General features: G+C 33.8%; 1 protein-coding gene across 3 annotated transcripts in view; it reads left to right on the plus strand.

The window, feature by feature from the left end:
• Positions 1 to 18,547, plus strand: part of Hr3 (nuclear hormone receptor 3 ROR-beta) — a 93,286-nt gene that overhangs the window by 27,482 nt on the left and 47,257 nt on the right. For 2 of the 3 annotated variants that reach the window (XM_018543741.1, XM_018543750.1), the window contains exon 2: positions 2,822 to 3,598. The exons of the other annotated variant lie outside the window; for it this stretch is intronic. In XM_018543741.1, coding sequence (XP_018399243.1) covers positions 3,475 to 3,598 — 124 coding nt within the window. In that variant the 5' untranslated portion in view covers positions 2,822 to 3,474. The remainder of the gene's footprint in view (positions 1 to 2,821; positions 3,599 to 18,547) is intronic. 3 annotated transcript variants of the gene reach the window in all.

An 18,547-nucleotide genomic window follows, 5' to 3' on the forward strand; every position in this document is an offset into this window, starting at 1 on the left:
CTCTCTCTCTCTCTCTCTCTCTCTCTCTCGTGATAATAACGATGCCGTAATAACGTCGCTGACATGCTCGTGCCAGAACCGAAGTATATGCTCGATGTATACGACCTAAATAAGATGCGATGCCCCCCCAGGGCGAAAGTAATTCACACGCGCGAACGGGAGCTCGTGCGCGCACACGCCGTACTTCACCGACTTTTAGGCTTCATTTGCTACATCGTCCTGATAACATTTGCACCTTACTGCACCTGACTTTACCGCTAACACACATTCGGCTTGGGTGAATATAACGATCACAGCTGTAGTAATTTAATTTGCTCAATTTCGTTTACTGCATACGTATTATGATAGTTTAATGTTTTTGTTACATCCCAATTTATAAAAGGAATGATTAAATTATTAATGTCAATTATCATGATATATATAAGTGAAAGGATAGTATATTCTGCAAAAAGTAAAAATAATCGCACAATTTTTTAAATCGTTGATACAATAACGTGTTTACATGTTTTTTGTTACATTATAACAATATCGTTTTTATTAGAGTTTCGCACACATAAAGCTTATCTGACTACGATCGTTACCCAATTAAAATCCAATTATGCTAATTGAGGACTTGAAAGTCGAAATTAAAATGTAATATTTTATTTGGCGAACAATTTTCACGTACTTGTCTTATTCTGACAGACAACGCGATCTCTTAGCTGATAGTGGAAAAGATGCTAGACGCTAAAGCGAAAAAGAGACAAAGCGAAAAGGATAGACATCGAGAGGGAGCATCGAGTCAGTAGGCTAGTGGGAACGTAAACCGTACGTACGGTACCGCGAGCCTTCTCCCTCTTTTCCTCTTATACTTTCCGCCTTCCTTCCTCTTCTCTCACAATTTTCTCCTTCTATTGTAGATCGCGGATGCTACATGCACTTGTACATGTATATACTCGGAATATATATGTAATATACAAACACACACACGCTTGCGCATATATATAACATACATATACATACATAACGGTAATTTTAGTATTCTTGGGAGCAGCGTTTCCCAAACGATTGTAAGTCAAGAATTCCCTTTATAGGTCCCGAGATTACAATAATAGTAACACATGTCTAGTTGCAAATAGTCAGCTTTAGGCTTAGGACTTTTAAATTGTTAAATCCTACTATACACTTGCATTCCTTTTGGTTAATTGATGTTTAGATCTTCTTTGGATTTATAGTTGCTGAGTGTACCTGCATCGTTCGTGCAAATTTATCTCTTTTGCCTTTCCTTTTTTTATTTTAATTTTCCCCTTGCTTACGTACAATTAAAGATCTGCGATAGATATTTAAATTTCAATCATAGAGCCGTATGAAAGTCCAATGACATACTCAAAATTATATAAACAAGAGTCATTGAGCAAAGTCAAGACTTTTATCTCTCGATCTCGTCGAGCAATTCAACCGCATCATCGGTGTACATTTTTTTAAAGACACCCTATATGGGTGGGTGGTCGGCGTTGTGAAGCAGGCTCGCAAGCTCGGCCGGTGGTCGCCGAGCTTCGCTCGATAGCGATGCGCGGTTCCCCTCGATGCGAGCTCACCACTGCTTGCAACGCGGTTGGGATTAAAGGGGAACCATCGTGGTGCATGGAAATGCAGGATCGATGCGCCAGGAGTCGGTTGCTTTTTTATGTTCTGCCGCAGATCGATCGTTCAGGATTGATGACACGATGTCAGGTTTTATATCCACTTGCTATTTAAATTCTATACTTTAACATTTCACTCTACTTTCATCGGTCTTAAGTAATCCTGTGTGCAAGTTAATTTTCTATTCATGAACCGTGACTGTTCTTCACGACATTCATAGTCAAACTCGCGCAACCTTAAATTTTTAAATGCATAGTATGCATGTATTTAATTTATACATATATTGATTTTGAAAAGAGCTGTTTATATGTGACTAAAGATTAAAATTAACTGTAAAATTTTCATAAGGTTTTCGTATGGATTCTCTCTCTCTAAGAATTTGAATTGATATTATTTATATTATGTATATATTTTTATTTTATATGTTTTTACTTAGCACTCTTACGATCTTCATGCCATATTATGAAAACTATTTTCGTTCATCTATTATTTTAGAAAGTTGATTCGAGAACTTTCGAGATTACATAAATGTCTCACAATTTGAAATTTGCGTCGTGTTTTTCTATAAATTGATCTGTTATTTCCATTATTTCGCCGCAATTTTTTCATATGTCGTGAGCATTTTTTCTAATTATTAATTCTATTAGTCTATCTTTTCGCTGTCTGACAGAATTAAATCTTCCTCTATCCGCAATAAGATGGCACGAAACGATCCGATGGAAGTTGTAATCGCCGATCGAGCGAGAGCTAACTTTATGCTTTCTACTTCTTCTCGTATCTTGAAACTTAGGAAATATATGGCAGTTGAGAGTTAAATGAGAAAATATATTTACAGTAGATCTCTTATCGAATTAGCTCAACTGCACTCGAAAGTTTAAAAAAGGAATTTTTCTTGGATTTGATTGAAGAATACGTTTGTTTAAATTGAAATTGAATATTGTAAAATGGAAATTGGAGATAGTTTAAAGTTTTCATTTATACGTAATATATTTTATCTATGTATTAATCTCTAAAATTCTATGATAAACTGATAAGTTTTGTTCATAATAATATAATGCAATTTTAGACTTTATTAATATTTTAGTTTAAAATCACTTTCATATTGAGAATATGTAGAAAAATAAGACAACAAGTCGTCATATATACGTCTATATGTCGGCGCTCTCACGCAATCGGCACGATGGCAACTCCCTTCCAGATCAAAAACGAGAAGGTAAATTCGACGAAGCCATGTCACGTCGTTGGGAGCTGGCGCGATTTCCGACGACAGCAACGACGGCTACGCGGACAACGGCTACGGGAAGCGCGCCAACGACCGCGATAACGACAAACGAAGCGAGCGCAACGACGTTAACGACCACGACGAGTACTAGACTCGGCGTGCTGCGACTTCGGGGTGACTAGAGTGAATCGCCAACGGTGCGACCATTAAGACAACGACAACAACGACTGACGCGTCGATTGAGGGGGCGAGTGATAGTACGCGATAAATCGTGTCACATTGCAACGCGTCGTTGGGGTGGCGTGGAAAAGACGAAGAAGAAGGGGAAGAAAGAAGAAGGGAAGAAAAAGTGGAGCAAGACGATAGGACGAAGGACAAGGCGAGTACCTCTTAGCCGGTGAACCGACTAAGGAATAGACTAATCGCGAGTGTCCAAAGTGTTATTAGTAGACTTATCGCTAAAGAGCGACAGTGGTGCATCGGACCACCGAAGAGTGAAAAACGTATCTTCGAGATTAACGCCGTTACGCGGCCGCGGATGTTACACCGGGCCGGCATAGGGCGCCCGGTGGTTCAGCAGGGCATCAGCCTGGCAGACGTCAGTCTACACCGTCACCACGGCGTTCAACATGTTCGAGATGTGGAGCGCGGTGAGTTCCAAGCTGGAACACTCCGCGACCTCCTCGGGCTCGCCGTTGCCGTTGACCTCGCACGCGCCCCAGACGCCCCATACGTCATCAGGGAGCATAAAAGGTAAAGGGTCCGACTGAAAAGTTTATAGGGTCTGATATGGAACTAGGTTGGTCTGTAAATATGTAGAACATGCGCCTGCAATATGTAGAACATATTCAGACCGACACGATAGTGATTAACGTTAAATTGTATTAATTCTCTCTTTCCCGTCCTGTCTATATTATCAATAAGATTAGTTAGGCAAAAATAGCAATGCACTCTCTCGTAATTATTTAACTAAATTTATGTGTATAATCATGAATCACATTTCAACAACATCCGTTAATCTTAATACAATTAAACTGCTCTCTTTCGACTTTTAGAAAGAAACCTGAAATCCAATTGTCAAGTTATTAATGCAATTATAAAAAGCTGAACTTATTTACAATAGTAAATAAAAAAAATCAATCAATGGAAAAAACAAATGAGCACAAGGAAGGCCATATTCGGTCAAAGTGGATTTTAATGCGACTAATAATATTTTTGCGTGAATCTAATACATACTTTCCGGTTCAAACTGCATTTTCTCACAATAAATTCTTTAGTGTTTTAAGATGCTGATTAGTATTATTATTATTAAATTGCTTGCCAATTTATTTACGTACTCGAGGTTTAAGTTTAGGGCGGTGTTTCAAGATAAATAAAATAATCAGCATTCAGTTTATTTGAGCTAAATTGAGTCACACAAAGATATTATTAGACACCAAGATCGGCTTTGAATATAATCTTCTTTGCTATTTACGTTTATATTTATACATTCTTGAAATCTAAAAGTATTTAAATTTTTATAGTCCCCAATACACAAACTTGCTAGAGGTCAAGATTTCATCGAAACGAAAATGAATGTATTGAATATTGGGATACTCGATCTTTAACCCTTTATGCTCATATATCATCTACATGACGAAATAGAACGAGATGTCTGATCGCGATTCGACGTGAATTATAAAACCCCATTAATCACGCGTGCGTCGAACGTTGTAATAAATCTCGCGTTACACATTGCTATGGCATACCCATTTGTGCTCAAATCGTTCCCTTACATTTTTAATATCTACTCATACAAGCAGATAGTCAATACCAAAAGTTGCCTTTCGTGAAGTAATTAGCATACTAATTTGTATTGTGAAACGACGTATCTAGTACGCATCTAGTAACGATTAAGTCAGTCTCCAATGTATAATGCTTTTTTTTTTTTTTTTCAAAAATATCTAATGTGGGATTAGCATTATAAATCATGTATAGTGCAAAATTAAATTAAACACACAGTGTATTTTATTGAATGTCACCAGTAAAAACAAAATATGTAATATATAAATTGAATGACGATATCAAAATATGTAATATTAACTGTCGCTGGTGCAACCACCGATATGAGTGCAATTGAGCTTGGTTCAAAGGTATTCGTTGTGAAATCAATGTATGCCGTCTCCGACGTGATCGACGTTCGATACGTATACTGTCGTATTATTAACGTTCATCTCGATTAGAATCGAAGTGCATATACATACGCCGCGCGATCACGTTCTCTTTTATTATTTAATTTTTTTTACTACAAAAGTAAATTTGTTTATACATAAAAACAAAAGGAGCAAAATAAAAATGTTCAATAAACTATTAATTTTATATAGATACGTTTGCTAAAATTACAGATAAATAATAGAGGAGATAAATGGATTAAAAATATTTTTTTAATAGTAATATACATCATGACACACACACACACACACATATATATATATATATACACATGATGCATATTATTCTAATTAATAAGTTTATATATTATTTAATTTTATATAGTTTATATATTTATTCACGTATTGTGACACATTAATTATAACTATGTATATATGGGGTGTAACTAATTTATAATTTTTATTTATGACGCATGAACCATAGCTTTTTAATAAGGGTGGACAACAAATCTCTAAGGGATGAAAACAAATTTTAATTAACATATTTTTACTTCGTCAAAATAATTATACAATTATCTTCACATTTTTCAAATCATATCTCGCTCGCGAGATTAACGAAAAGTGAAGAACGATGAACCTTAGAGCAAGTCTATTTGTAAGGGCGCAGACGGCACAAAATTCGCCAACGAAAGACTCGCTCTCGCGTCCTCACGCGTCTTCGTAGTACTGTATTACCAGTCGGCCTCACGCGGGCGTTCTTCTTACGGAGTTTTGCGCAACCCGTTCTTACGTAGGTACTTTCGCTTTGCATAATTTGCTCGGCATCGTGCGTTTCGTATCGAGTATTCGTATTCGGGACGACCGCGAAGCGCAATATCGTCACTTACAGACATCTGCGAACCTTGTTCAAGTACAAGATTTTTTCCCCCTTCCTATCTCTTTTCCCTTTTTCTGATTATTTTATTCATGTTACATAACAATGGATTAGTAAGATTTTTAATATGTATACGAAAACTGTCGCGCGAATATTATTTTCTGAAATGTGCTCTGTTTATAATGTTCTGTTTCCTATATTTACAGGAAACTTTTATTTACAAGACTTGTTATGAACTTCTGATTGTTTAAATTTTAGAAAGAAGGTCCAACAGGATCTTATAGGTTATGCATATGAAATTTTATTACTTTGCATTATCGCTTTAAGTAAATATTAATATAATTTAACGAGCAACGAGCCGAAATAAACATATTACAATTGAGAAGAGAAACAAAAAAAAAATACATTTAAAATAATAAAAAATAAACAAATAACAGACGTTTCGACACCGATCGGGTCATTTTCAATGACAAATTATTAAATTATTAACGGAAATTTAATACATGCTAAGAATATTTTAACGGATTTTAACAAAGATATTAAATAAGTTTTTAAAACATTATGCTGATCGTTAGGAAGCTTGCCAAATGTAGTCAGGCCAAATTAAAGTAGTCCATCATTAAAATGTTGTCAAAGGTTATAAAACTTAGGAAGCATCGTAATGGTGCAACAAATAAAAATTCTCTAAAAAATATAGCAATATGAAGTAAATTATAACGCTTTAAGTAAATTATAGATTGGAAAAGAATGACAAATCTTGCTATTCAGAATATCAATTTTTTTATAGTCTTCATTTTTTATTAATCTAATTTTTGTTTATTACGTTTGTTATTATAAGACTTTACGGTTTATTTAATTGCACTTTGTACGTAACTAATATATGTATGAAAAATGATATGTAGGTAAATTTTGTTTACAGAATAGCAATAATAAAGAATTTAATATGATATCAAACATTTAAATATAAAACAAAAAAAGATATTCGAAAGACAACAAATTATGAAAAAAATACGGAGCTTTTTACAGGAACGACATTTTCGTCGAATGACATTAGCAAGCAGTTTTAGTGTTAATCACGTTAACCTAGTTTTTGCTTTGTGGATACCCGAAAAAGTCACGATTCGTAGCAGAGCATATATTGGATAATATTATATGTAGATATACACATAAATCTCGAACGGCTGTCAGTGACAAGATGGATCAATTTTACAATCAAACATTCAAAACCCTTTTGAATATGTGTATAATATCGCAATGATACTTATATTACCATTAATTGATACAATGATGCAATTATCTCTACTAAAAAGATATTTATAATAAGAATGCAAATACATACACTGTTAATATATTTTAAATAAAAACTGTACATAAGAACTGTAATATTCACTAAAGATATTCTAGATTTTTCGTTTTTTTCTTTCATAACTACCTTCAACAATTTACTTATAATTGACTTTTTTCTACATTTATAATATGCGCTTATACATATATCTACATTTTTAACATTTTTATATATTATTGATTTTATTATAAATTATTGACTCGATATTTTACCCAATATACATTACTATGTCTTAAACACGTCTTCAAATTGATCAGAGTTAACAACGATTGCGAAGAACCTATAATACTCCATGAATAATGCATGATAGGGAATTAAGGTTTTTTATAGGTTTGAAATGGAAAGTTATTTATAACGTTCAATGTCATTTTTAAAAACTATTTATAATCTTTAACAAAGTGTATAGAAAATCAATCGTCTATAATGTCTATATATGTATACTGCTTAGATACCAATTAAACATTTAATCATAACATAGAGAAAGAAGTGAAAGACTACTTGATAAATTTTAACATCAATTTTATTAATCGTCCGTGATATATACAGAAGAAAAAATATTGATTATTTCGCGCGAGTAACTGTAATCATGTCGTATGGAAAACCCCTCTATGTAGGATAGTATAAATTAATTGTATAAGATATATTCCTGGAGAAACTTAATTCCAACTTAATATATAAATCGTTAAAACAATCAACAAATTAATGTATCCTTAATCGACCTCAATCATTAAGCACAATAATTATTATCAATTGATTAAAAAGCTTTTCACGATAAATCGAAACATTAATTATGTAAGTTATCTTTAATGTTCCAAACACTGAATTACTTAAAATTAATATTATTTGTAATTAATTTTTTTCTATAATATTATATCTCAATTTTTTATTAACTTATGTTAAACATACAACATTTTGTATTATTTAATACAAATTTGACTTATTTATTTAATAGTATTAGTTAGATAATAAACATATTTTTGATGATATATCAATTTTAGATTATAAGAAGCGTGTTAAATTAATTATGGTATTAATTTAATATGTAGAAGAAATATGGTACATTAAGAAGTTAATAAATATAAATCTATTAATAACTGAATATTTTTTCTTTTCGCATATATTTCTTCTACCTTTACTATCTTGTGTTATTTTACGAAAGACTTGCGTTATTAACATTCAATACATTTATACATGTAGTCGTTAAGAAAACCTTTCCTTTTGCCGCACAGTTTGATGTTTATTTGGGTTCTTAAATGGTAAATCGACGAAATGAACGATCGCAGCGAAACGACGACGACGTGCATCGATTTCGCAACGAGGAGCCTTCGAACCGGTCCGTTCGCTCCGAAAACGCGCCACCGTTCACCGTACAAGCGTATCTCACGTGATCGTAGCTTTCACTTGCGAAAAAAATATCTTAACCGCCTGAACGATGAAGTCAATCGAAAGTTCATCATCATCGTCATCGTTGTCATCAATGTTCCAAGACGCGTCACGTCCACTTCGCCGAAACGGCGAGAGAGCGCTCTCCACTTTTCCTTTTCGCGACGGTATCTTTGGAAATTTCGATGTAACGTCATCGTTCGCGCGAAGTGTTAGATAAGTAGATTGATGAGAATTTTATGAGAAATTTATGAGAAATCTATATAGGACGTGCCCTCTGAGAGAGCTATAAATGCAGAAGATTTACATGACTAAAGCATGGTAATAAGGAGCTATGATAAATAGTCGTGAAGACATGAAGAAAAAAAAAACAATTAGAAAGAATTAACGACTAAAAGAACGATGAAAGAAAGATGCAAATGAGAAGAATAGCTTGTTTATATAGGTACTCGGAATATGTATCTATATAACTATTTTGATCAATTTGAAATTGTTTCATAATAATGTAAATATATAGTAATATTAAACTCATTAAGTAACAAAACGAAACAATTTTCCAATCAATTATTATATAATTATTAACATACATCAAATAAATATATATATTTTATATATAAACATCATTATAAGATTATTAAAAAAAGATAATTAATTATTTTATTATAACGACATGTTGTATTATCTTCATTATTGTTACATCTACTCCTATATTTAATCAAATATTTGAATTATCCTTGACCTAATAATTACACTAAAGCAAATTGACAAATGTACTCCCGTATGTTAATTAGTTCATATGCACATACGTAAACAAATCGCTGGTCAGTTAATCTCTCGATCAGCAGTGAGATAATGCGATGGTACAAAGGCGCGAATGGAAATGCATTACGAAATAGGCGAAAGGGATAATAGTATTATTGACGGCAAAAAAAGTGGAGAATGCATTCTTCAGTTAGAAGTTGTTTACAGCTACGGCTATCTGGCGTTGCGAGTACTCGGCTGCCTCGTTGAACGTTTTATCTTGCAATTCCGCGACGATAATTCGTCCGCGATGCGAAAAGTCAATCGACGGCGCGAGGAGCGGCATCACTCGCCATTATCGTTTGAAATTGTACGCCACCCCACTAATAAAATATCGTAGAGTAATTTATTCATGCAACGGTACAATAGAGTTTATTTCTATGTATCGTCGCGTCACTGTCGATTGTCGCGCGCAAAGCGCAGTCAATCTCATACTATTTATTAATACTCATGCTTTTTTAACAGTCAATTCCCTTTCCTTCGGCGAACCATTTTTTTTTCGCCATTATATAAGCGATACATTAATTTTATAAAATCCGTGCCATCTGTTGTTTAAATTTTTTATTGTTTTGCTTGCAATCTATTTCTAGGACTAAAATACCGATATTTGATCGAGAAATCATCAATAAACTTCATTCGCAAAGTCTGTACAGTTTCCTCTTTGCTTATTATGCAAATATATAAAAGGACCGTTAAAATAGTCACAAATTTACATGAATCAACTATACATACAGTTACATACGAACAATTAATACAAATAAATATCGTTTCATACAATATAGGACGAACGATAATATAAAATAATCACATTTCTTCTATAAGAAAGTAGTTTGATATAGTAATACAATGATAAGAATGCATCGACACTTTACTTTATGTGTATATAAACATTATTATTTTTCTTTACTTTTCCTCTTCTTTTATTGAAATAGAAGTATATATGTACATATATACATTAGAATGATTTTAATTTATCATTATTACTTATTCATTCACTAAAAAGATCTACTAATAATTAAAAAAACAATTAATTATAGGTCGGGCTTTTTATTTTCATTGCAATGGTAGTATAAAATCTATCCGGAAAAAAACGTAGTGATTGCAACTAATTGTTATAGGTAACAACTATAAATTCCATATTATGTAGAATTAATAGAGTATGTAGAGTACGTAATTAAATGAATTATTTTTTGTAACTGTATAAAACTATGGTTTATATGTAGAATTAATATACAAAGTTGAATAGACTATTTTTTTTATATATATCACAACTATGTAGTTTGCTATGTACTGTGTCTTTTTCTTCGAATGCATCACTGTATCTTTTCTTCCGAACAATTCTTGACATTTCTGAATTGCAACAAATGCGAAATCGTGCGTACAATTTTGATTGAATTTAATAAATACGATTCAATAAATAAGATGCTCTTAAAACAATGCAAATGAATATAAAGACAAAAAAAATGAAATATAATAGTTACTTGTGAACTCATTAACATAGTCGTTATACCATCGCTGCTACTGCAGCTGCGGCTGCAGTTACGAGAGGATGGTAGTGGTAATGGTGGCGGTGGTGGCGGCAGCAATAGCGACGACGGCGACGGCGGCGTCGGCGGTGGTAGCGGCGGCGGCGACGGCGGCAGCGGAGGAGGACGGAGGTGGAACGGAAGCGTGGGTTCCCAGATCGATAGTTGCACGGCCGTATAACCGACGGGCGCTTCTCTCGTTGTGTCGACGTCGTCGTCGACGACGACGACGACAACGACGACGATGCCGACGATGCTGACGATGCCGACGATGCCGACGATGCCGCCACCGCCGCCGGCGTCGTCATCGACGACGGCGAAACGTCGATACGCTCGCACGTGCACCGCCATCGTTTCCGCATCGTCCGAAAGCGCGAACGTTTCTCTCCGCTGAGAGACGGGAGGTTGGGTAAAGAGGAAAACGGGACGGTACGAGGGGAAGGAGAGAGGAAGGAGATGTAAAACAATGCTTCACTGCCGTTTTGTAATATCTCCCACTCGCTGTGACGAGAGAGACGAGGCTTTCCGGCTCGTCGATGCAAACGCTCCGTGTTAATGGAGTGCAAGAATCTCGTGAATATCGCTGGCTTTTCGTAAATACAGTGAAACGATTGGGCAGCGAAGAAATTGTCAACTTTTAACGCAAATGTTTATGCGCATTTTTCGATACTAATATTTAATGTTTTTGAAAAAATGCCATTGTAAGTTCATTACGAACTCGAGATTTTTATAATAAAAATTTCTAAAAATTTGTGTTCTTTTAGAAATCTTCAGCTTAATTATCCATATTGATACTAATTACATCTACCTTTGATATTAATTATATCTATCAAAATTTCTTGTATTTCACTTGCGCGTTATAATGATGTTGAAAACGAAAATACAATGAAAAGTTCATTATTTTAAGATCTATTATTTTAGAAGCCAATTACTTTGAAAAGCCTGATAACGAAGCAATCTTATATTATACTCAAATATTCAAAATTTTATAAGATTCAAGAATCTCAAAACGACCAAGATTTTAGCAGAACTAGAAATTCTGTAGCGAAAGGAGAACTTGCAAATCGCAGGATATGATATGGAAAAAGCCCGGTAATGCCTTGCGAGACGTGAACGAGTTCAGTGTAGTTTTTACTTCCTGTGCTTTCGTGCATTGAAAATGTGGAGAATCACTGACATAATGTGTCGACGAGTCGGGAGATCCTCGAGGAGGAAGTTACGATGAAGCGACGTGCATGCGCCTTGGGAGCTAACGCGAATCTCTTAAAGCGGGATATCCCGATATCGCGTGAGCTTTAGATACTTTTACGCTCATATTATAGAACTCTCGTATATGATTTGAAATCTCATGTTTTACTATAAAGGTGAATTTTTGCCTACATATTTTAATTCTTATTATTTCTTTAGCATTTCATTCAAATTTTATTCACTTATTAAAATTAAAAAAAAATACGCAATATTTCTTTTTCTCGAGAAAACAAAAGTATTATTAGGAGGAATTTAGAGATCAACGCGAATTCAGACAATGATATGCATAATAAATGTCTACAATCCGTTTGAAACTATTTCGCTAAATGAAGTCCTCTTAATATCGATTAAGCGCGCGTGAAAAGGGAGCACAGAAAAGGGAAGATCATCGATCTATTATACAGTTTCAATGAGCTGCAACATGATCGGATGTAGGACAACATTGCGAGCATCTTGGCTCACCGACATCGTTACCGATTTAGACCTATCTGTTCGGACATACCTGTACGAGCGTTGTATCATTAGGCTCGTTAGTAATGTCCTTGCAACTGAATGTCGATCTATCTCCAGTAGAGCGTCGTAAAGTCGAGATTAATTAGTTACTTCATACGTATATCATTTTCTTCTAACACAGTTTTGCTTCTTACGTTGAAAATAAATTGAACAGTTAAATAATTGTATAAAAATGTGTTTTGAGATACTGTACGTTAAAAAATTTTTGAAAATTTTTTGTAACACAATATATAAAAAAGATATTTAAACATTAAATCTTATAGGACCGTATATGTGTGAGAAACACAATCAATAAGAAATTGCCTTTAACGGTCGGGCTGGATCTTAGGTGCTATTATAATTCCGTGTGAATTTATATACTACGTATGTAGTCTTTTAAACTGCGCGCCGAACAATTCTTCGGTCTTGAAACGCAACTCTACGAAACTACCGCAATAATATCACGAGTTAAATTGCCATAGCAATTTAACAATTTTTGGTGCTCTCTACGCATCTTAAATCGGTCTTAATAATGTTGAGTGATAAATTAAAATCTGTAAATGATTAATTCTTATTGCGAAAAAATATAAAAAAGTATTATAAATAATTGTTATTATATATATGAATTTATATTAATCAAGATTAAAAAATACTTTGTGTAATATAATTTAACAAATATTAAATTTGTATCATTAAAGAATTCAAAACATTAAACCCGATTTTATAAAATCAATTAAAGGTTTAATAGAAATATTTTTTTTAATTTATTAACTAATCAAAATTTTTAATCACACATCAATTATCTATTATGTAATCGTTCTTATTTTTTATTGAAACTTGTTAATTGAAAAGACTTATTACATATTATTTATGAGAAGAGATAATGTTGACACAAACTTTCACTAACAAAACATTATCTTGGAAATTATTGGAGAAAATGCTGTCCAAGTTTAATGTTAACTTTACGTAATGCACTATCACGAAGAGAGTGGCTCGAAAAGGGTGCTGCCGGAACTATAGAGGGTGACAGAAGAGATGGAATAGAACCGAAGCAGAGCAGAGTAAGGTGGAGCTTTAAATATCATCATGAGATTGAGAAATCGATCGATGTCGCCCGTTTACGTGATTATAAAATTTTGAAAAACAGAAATGAAGTACTGAAATACGTTATAACGAATGAAATTGTTTCTCTATGTGAAACATTATTTATCAAAATGTAAGAAAGGCAACACAATATTTCTAAGATGTTTAATTTTGAGAAAGAAAAATTTTGAGAGTAGATTTTTTATTGATCGAATTTATATATTGCAAAAATACAGAAAACTAGAATTATAACTATATAATAATAATAATAAGAATTTCTTATGATATTTTCAATATTTCCCGAATTAAATTATTGATTATTTTTACATTAGGTGTATTTATTACATCAAGTATATTTTTACAAACCGCAACTTATTAAGATGAAATATAAATTGAAAGGGATAAATTGTATTAATTTCCAATTCGTTGTTTTCTTTCAAAATAATACAACTTTATTCAAGAAGGGGGCTAAGTTTTTCTAATTGTTAACACGCATTTTTTAGCGCAGCGGAAGACACCACGGGGGTGGGTTTAGCTTTCAGTACAACGGATAATGCATGCTTGTAACGGAAACGTTGTGAGAGACGGCGCGGAATGGGGGTAGTGCAGGGTGGAGAAATCGATTCCGGGGAGCGTCGTGTTTACTCGATGTCCGCGTTGCGGCGCATTGTCGTTGCGATTTCGCGCTCGAGCACGCAAACTTCGTATTTTCCTGCCTGCACGCGCCGCAGAGAGAGAGAGAGAGAGAGAGAGAGAGAGAGAGAGCGCAGAATAGAGCAGAACAATATAGAGTTTGTGGCCTATATGTCTTGTGATTTTCTATCGAGCACTTCGAACTCGGAAAGTGATACATATTAGATAGAAAAAAATACTAATGTAACAACGGTAAAGATAAAGATTTATTTCTCCGACATAGAAATATAGGAGACTATAGAAAAATGTATTATATTGGTTATGTAAATAGTGTATGTATCATTTGTTATTTTATACATATACATTTTATGTATAACATTTATATCTAATACAAGTAAAATGCCTGTTTGAATCTATGTGGGTATTAGTAAGTAAATTAAATATTCATAACGCGACAGATACAATTTACAATCAGTTTGGAGATATTTACCAAACGTAATTAAAGTAAACACAAACATGTGTATATTTACTTTAATTTCGCTGATAAGTACATCCAAATTAGTTGTAAATTGTATCTATCGCTTTCTAAATATTTAATTGACGTAACATTCACTTACACAGACATTTTATGTGTATTAATTAAATTTCTTAGAGCCATTAATACTATTTTATTTCAAAATAATATGTATATATTATATATAAATGTTGTATAAAGTATTTAAATATATTTGTGTACATATTTGTACAATACATGCATTTTAAACAACAAATACAAACATTTTATACAAATGTTGTTATACATATGTAATACATTTAAATATGTAATAAACATTATATAAATTATATGAATATTAAACAAAATTATTAATATAAATAAGCAGCAATTTTACTTAAAAAATAAATACTTCATAGACGATGATTTAAAAAAGTAAAGCTAACGTTACAAAATTGTCAATTAAATTGTCAACTAAATAATATTGCAGATATCACTATACATAATTGCTCCAAAAATTAACAATTTCAGAAGTTGAACCAAAATAGTGTAATAAATGTAGATAATAAATAATACAGATACAAATAAATAACGTAATATGAAATATTAAATATGTAATAAATACGCCTAAGTCAAAAGCGCGTCAAAGAAGTAGTTTATTTAATTTTTAATAAGATTCAATTAAAATCTTATATAAATATATTCAGTTATCTTATAAATAAACTCGATTATTTTAAGTATAGAGAGAGAGACAGAGAGAAACGAAGAAGGAGCAAGAATAAGTAAATGAGTAAAGGAAGAAGGGCTGAGAGAAAGACCGCCGGTTTATGTAATCGCATTGTGCGTGAATATGATAGTCGGATCTCGTCCTGATGCTTATTTACGTACAAAGTACGTAACGTGACTGTCTTTTTTATTGGGGCCGTGGTAGAGGTGTTGCGTAGTGAGGAGACTTTAAACGATGCTATAAAAAAATTGTAAGAAAGAGAGAGTTCGCGACCGTTATCGCATGGTTTTTCTATTAATGATTTTCTATCGGTAGTTATAGCGATAACAGAACGCTGCTTAGCGGTCCATAGATTTTTCCAAAGGTAAAGATCTCAAGCGTTATTATGTAACTGATATCGCGGCATCTAATGTCATAACACAAATCACTATCGGAAATAAATATTTTATTAAAGTAGTATAGAATGTGTCTGATGCTTTTTCGGTTTCCATAACTCAAAAAGCTATCACGTATGTGAATCAGATGAAAATCAGAAAAAAAACGAGAAATAGGAAATTTTTTTTAATTACGAATTTGTGTGTGTGAGTTAATTTAAGGGCGATTTTTCGCTTTAATTATAAAGCTTGATCAACTGAAATAACAATACGCTTTGAAATTTTCGATCGTGTCACAGCTTTTTAATACCCAACATTAGATCAATACTATGAAACGAGAACGGCCGATGCCGTTCTATAAGTCTTGAGGTGAAAGAACGAATATCCTATATATGTATATGTTCAACATTTCCTGCCTTCTGCTGTAAATTATAGAATAGCATCGGTTGTTCTCAAATCTTTAGTAATTGATATATCCTCGTTTTACTAGTAGCTATGGTCAGCAGGAAGTCGACGACACTTCGCGTAATAAGATATACTTCGCGTTTTTATAAAGATTTTATTGAGAATAAGATCGTTTTTATAAAGTTTTTATTGAGAATATCATTTTGCAGCGTTTTATTTCGCTATTGTTTACACGCAAAAAACAAAAGGATGCAGTATTTTAAAACAAAAATCTCTCTCTCTCCCTCTCTCTCTCTCTCTACTGTAGAGAAAAGGTTAATAGAAAAGTAATTTCCTATCTGTCTGATAGACATTGCGAATAGAGACAGCTACTAAACGTTAATACATGGTATAGCGTAATACCTGTCACATAATTCTACTGCAATCTCACAATGACACCTGCCATTTTTGCCTTCGGCTGCACGCAAGAATATCCTATAAGCGAGATTCGTCAAATTATGCGTAATTAAAAAGACAAAAATTCAACAACAAAAATTTTGTAGTACGTAATTATTATTATAATTCATACACGCAGAAATATCGAACTTGTAGCAATATTGAGGAAAACTTAGATAGTCGATGTATTGAAATCGATAATATTACTTGATACTATTTTGACGTTGTTTACATGCTTTTTGCTTTAAATAAATAAATAAGTAAAATGTTAAAATCTTACGTAAAATTGTATTAAATATTGCTGTTTGGAAATTACATATATCAGTATATTTGTGATTTGATACATCAAAATATATAAAAAAATAACACATGTCATTCAACATGAAGCCTGCGCTCATTAAAATTACATAATGCTTGTACTGTAAATATATTCTACTCAATATCAATCTCACGTATCATTTTTTATTTAAAACAACTTTATGTTTTACATTTTAAATATAATAACGATATATATGTGTTTCTTGTGCTCCGTAACGCTTACTCCGTTATATCAATTTGGCTTGCAAGTGTCATATCTTTTGCAGCACACGTTTGTAATACAGCTAATAACAAGTAATACAGAATTACCGTAGACCTATTTCTATATACGGCATATATTATATTTCACAATTATATTCGATACAACTTGAAATGATACGGCGCGGAACAATAGCAATAAAGGAAACAATACGGCGCAGTAACAATAATATCGCGGCTTTCGCCGTGTTACCGGCGGCGCGGCCGGCGGCGCGGGCGGTTCGATACAAGATCGAATGCTGTCGCGAAGAGAAGAGAAGAGGAGAGGATCGAGAACCACTGCACGAGCAGCCTTGGCTGAAGTTGTCGAACCCGCGACCTAGTTACACGCTCGCGCTAACACACGCGCGCGTCTCACCCACACCTCTCGGAGGTGCATGCACTGTGCAGTGCGCGCCGATGCGCGCACGCTGCAGCTCCCCTCGTTCGTATACCCCAGCCACCTCATCGCTTCGCACTCGCGCGCACTCGCGCGCGCGCGCGCGCTCGCTCATCGTCCCCCGTCCCACTTTCCGCCTATCTCTTCCCTCACGCGCTGACTCGCGCACTGTGCCTCACACGCTCGCACACGCATCGTCATCGCCGTCATCGACTTTCCTCCGACTTTCGGCCTCTCCTCCGAGTCCTCCGTCTCCGTAGCCGCCTGATGCAAAAACGCCGATTTTACCAACGAGAGACCCCACACTCCGCGTCAGTAAAGCCGGTTGCCAAAAAAAGTGCGTCGCGCTACGGGCTTGATAATTAGGAACACGACACCGCGCCGGTTCTTACGTAGCACCAGATTTCGCGTTCTGATGCGTGTAATATTGCTCTTCTGCAATTCTATGTAGTTTTCGAAGAAGTATGATTTATATGTGTTAATGTCGTTATGTCTTGTCTTTGGCAGAATATATCTTTACCATGTCAGATATATTTGGATTATTTGTGCGATTACTAAAAAAAATTGTTTTTATAAGAATATGGGCTACGACTGTATCCATACGAGAACTAAATCCGTTGAATTAAAGACTGGCATGCTTTCACAATTCTTAATAGACTTTAATAGATTAAATAAATTATTGCATGTCTTTTAAAAGGTATTTATAAATTCAGATCTTGTGAGAATTGGGTATTTATAAATTTAGAACTTCAGAATTATGCCTTATATTCTCGAAATA

The sequence above is a fragment of the Cyphomyrmex costatus genome, unplaced genomic scaffold (assembly GCF_001594065.2).
Source record: "Cyphomyrmex costatus isolate MS0001 unplaced genomic scaffold, Ccosl1.0 scaffold112, whole genome shotgun sequence".
Taxonomy (NCBI): domain Eukaryota; kingdom Metazoa; phylum Arthropoda; class Insecta; order Hymenoptera; family Formicidae; genus Cyphomyrmex; species Cyphomyrmex costatus.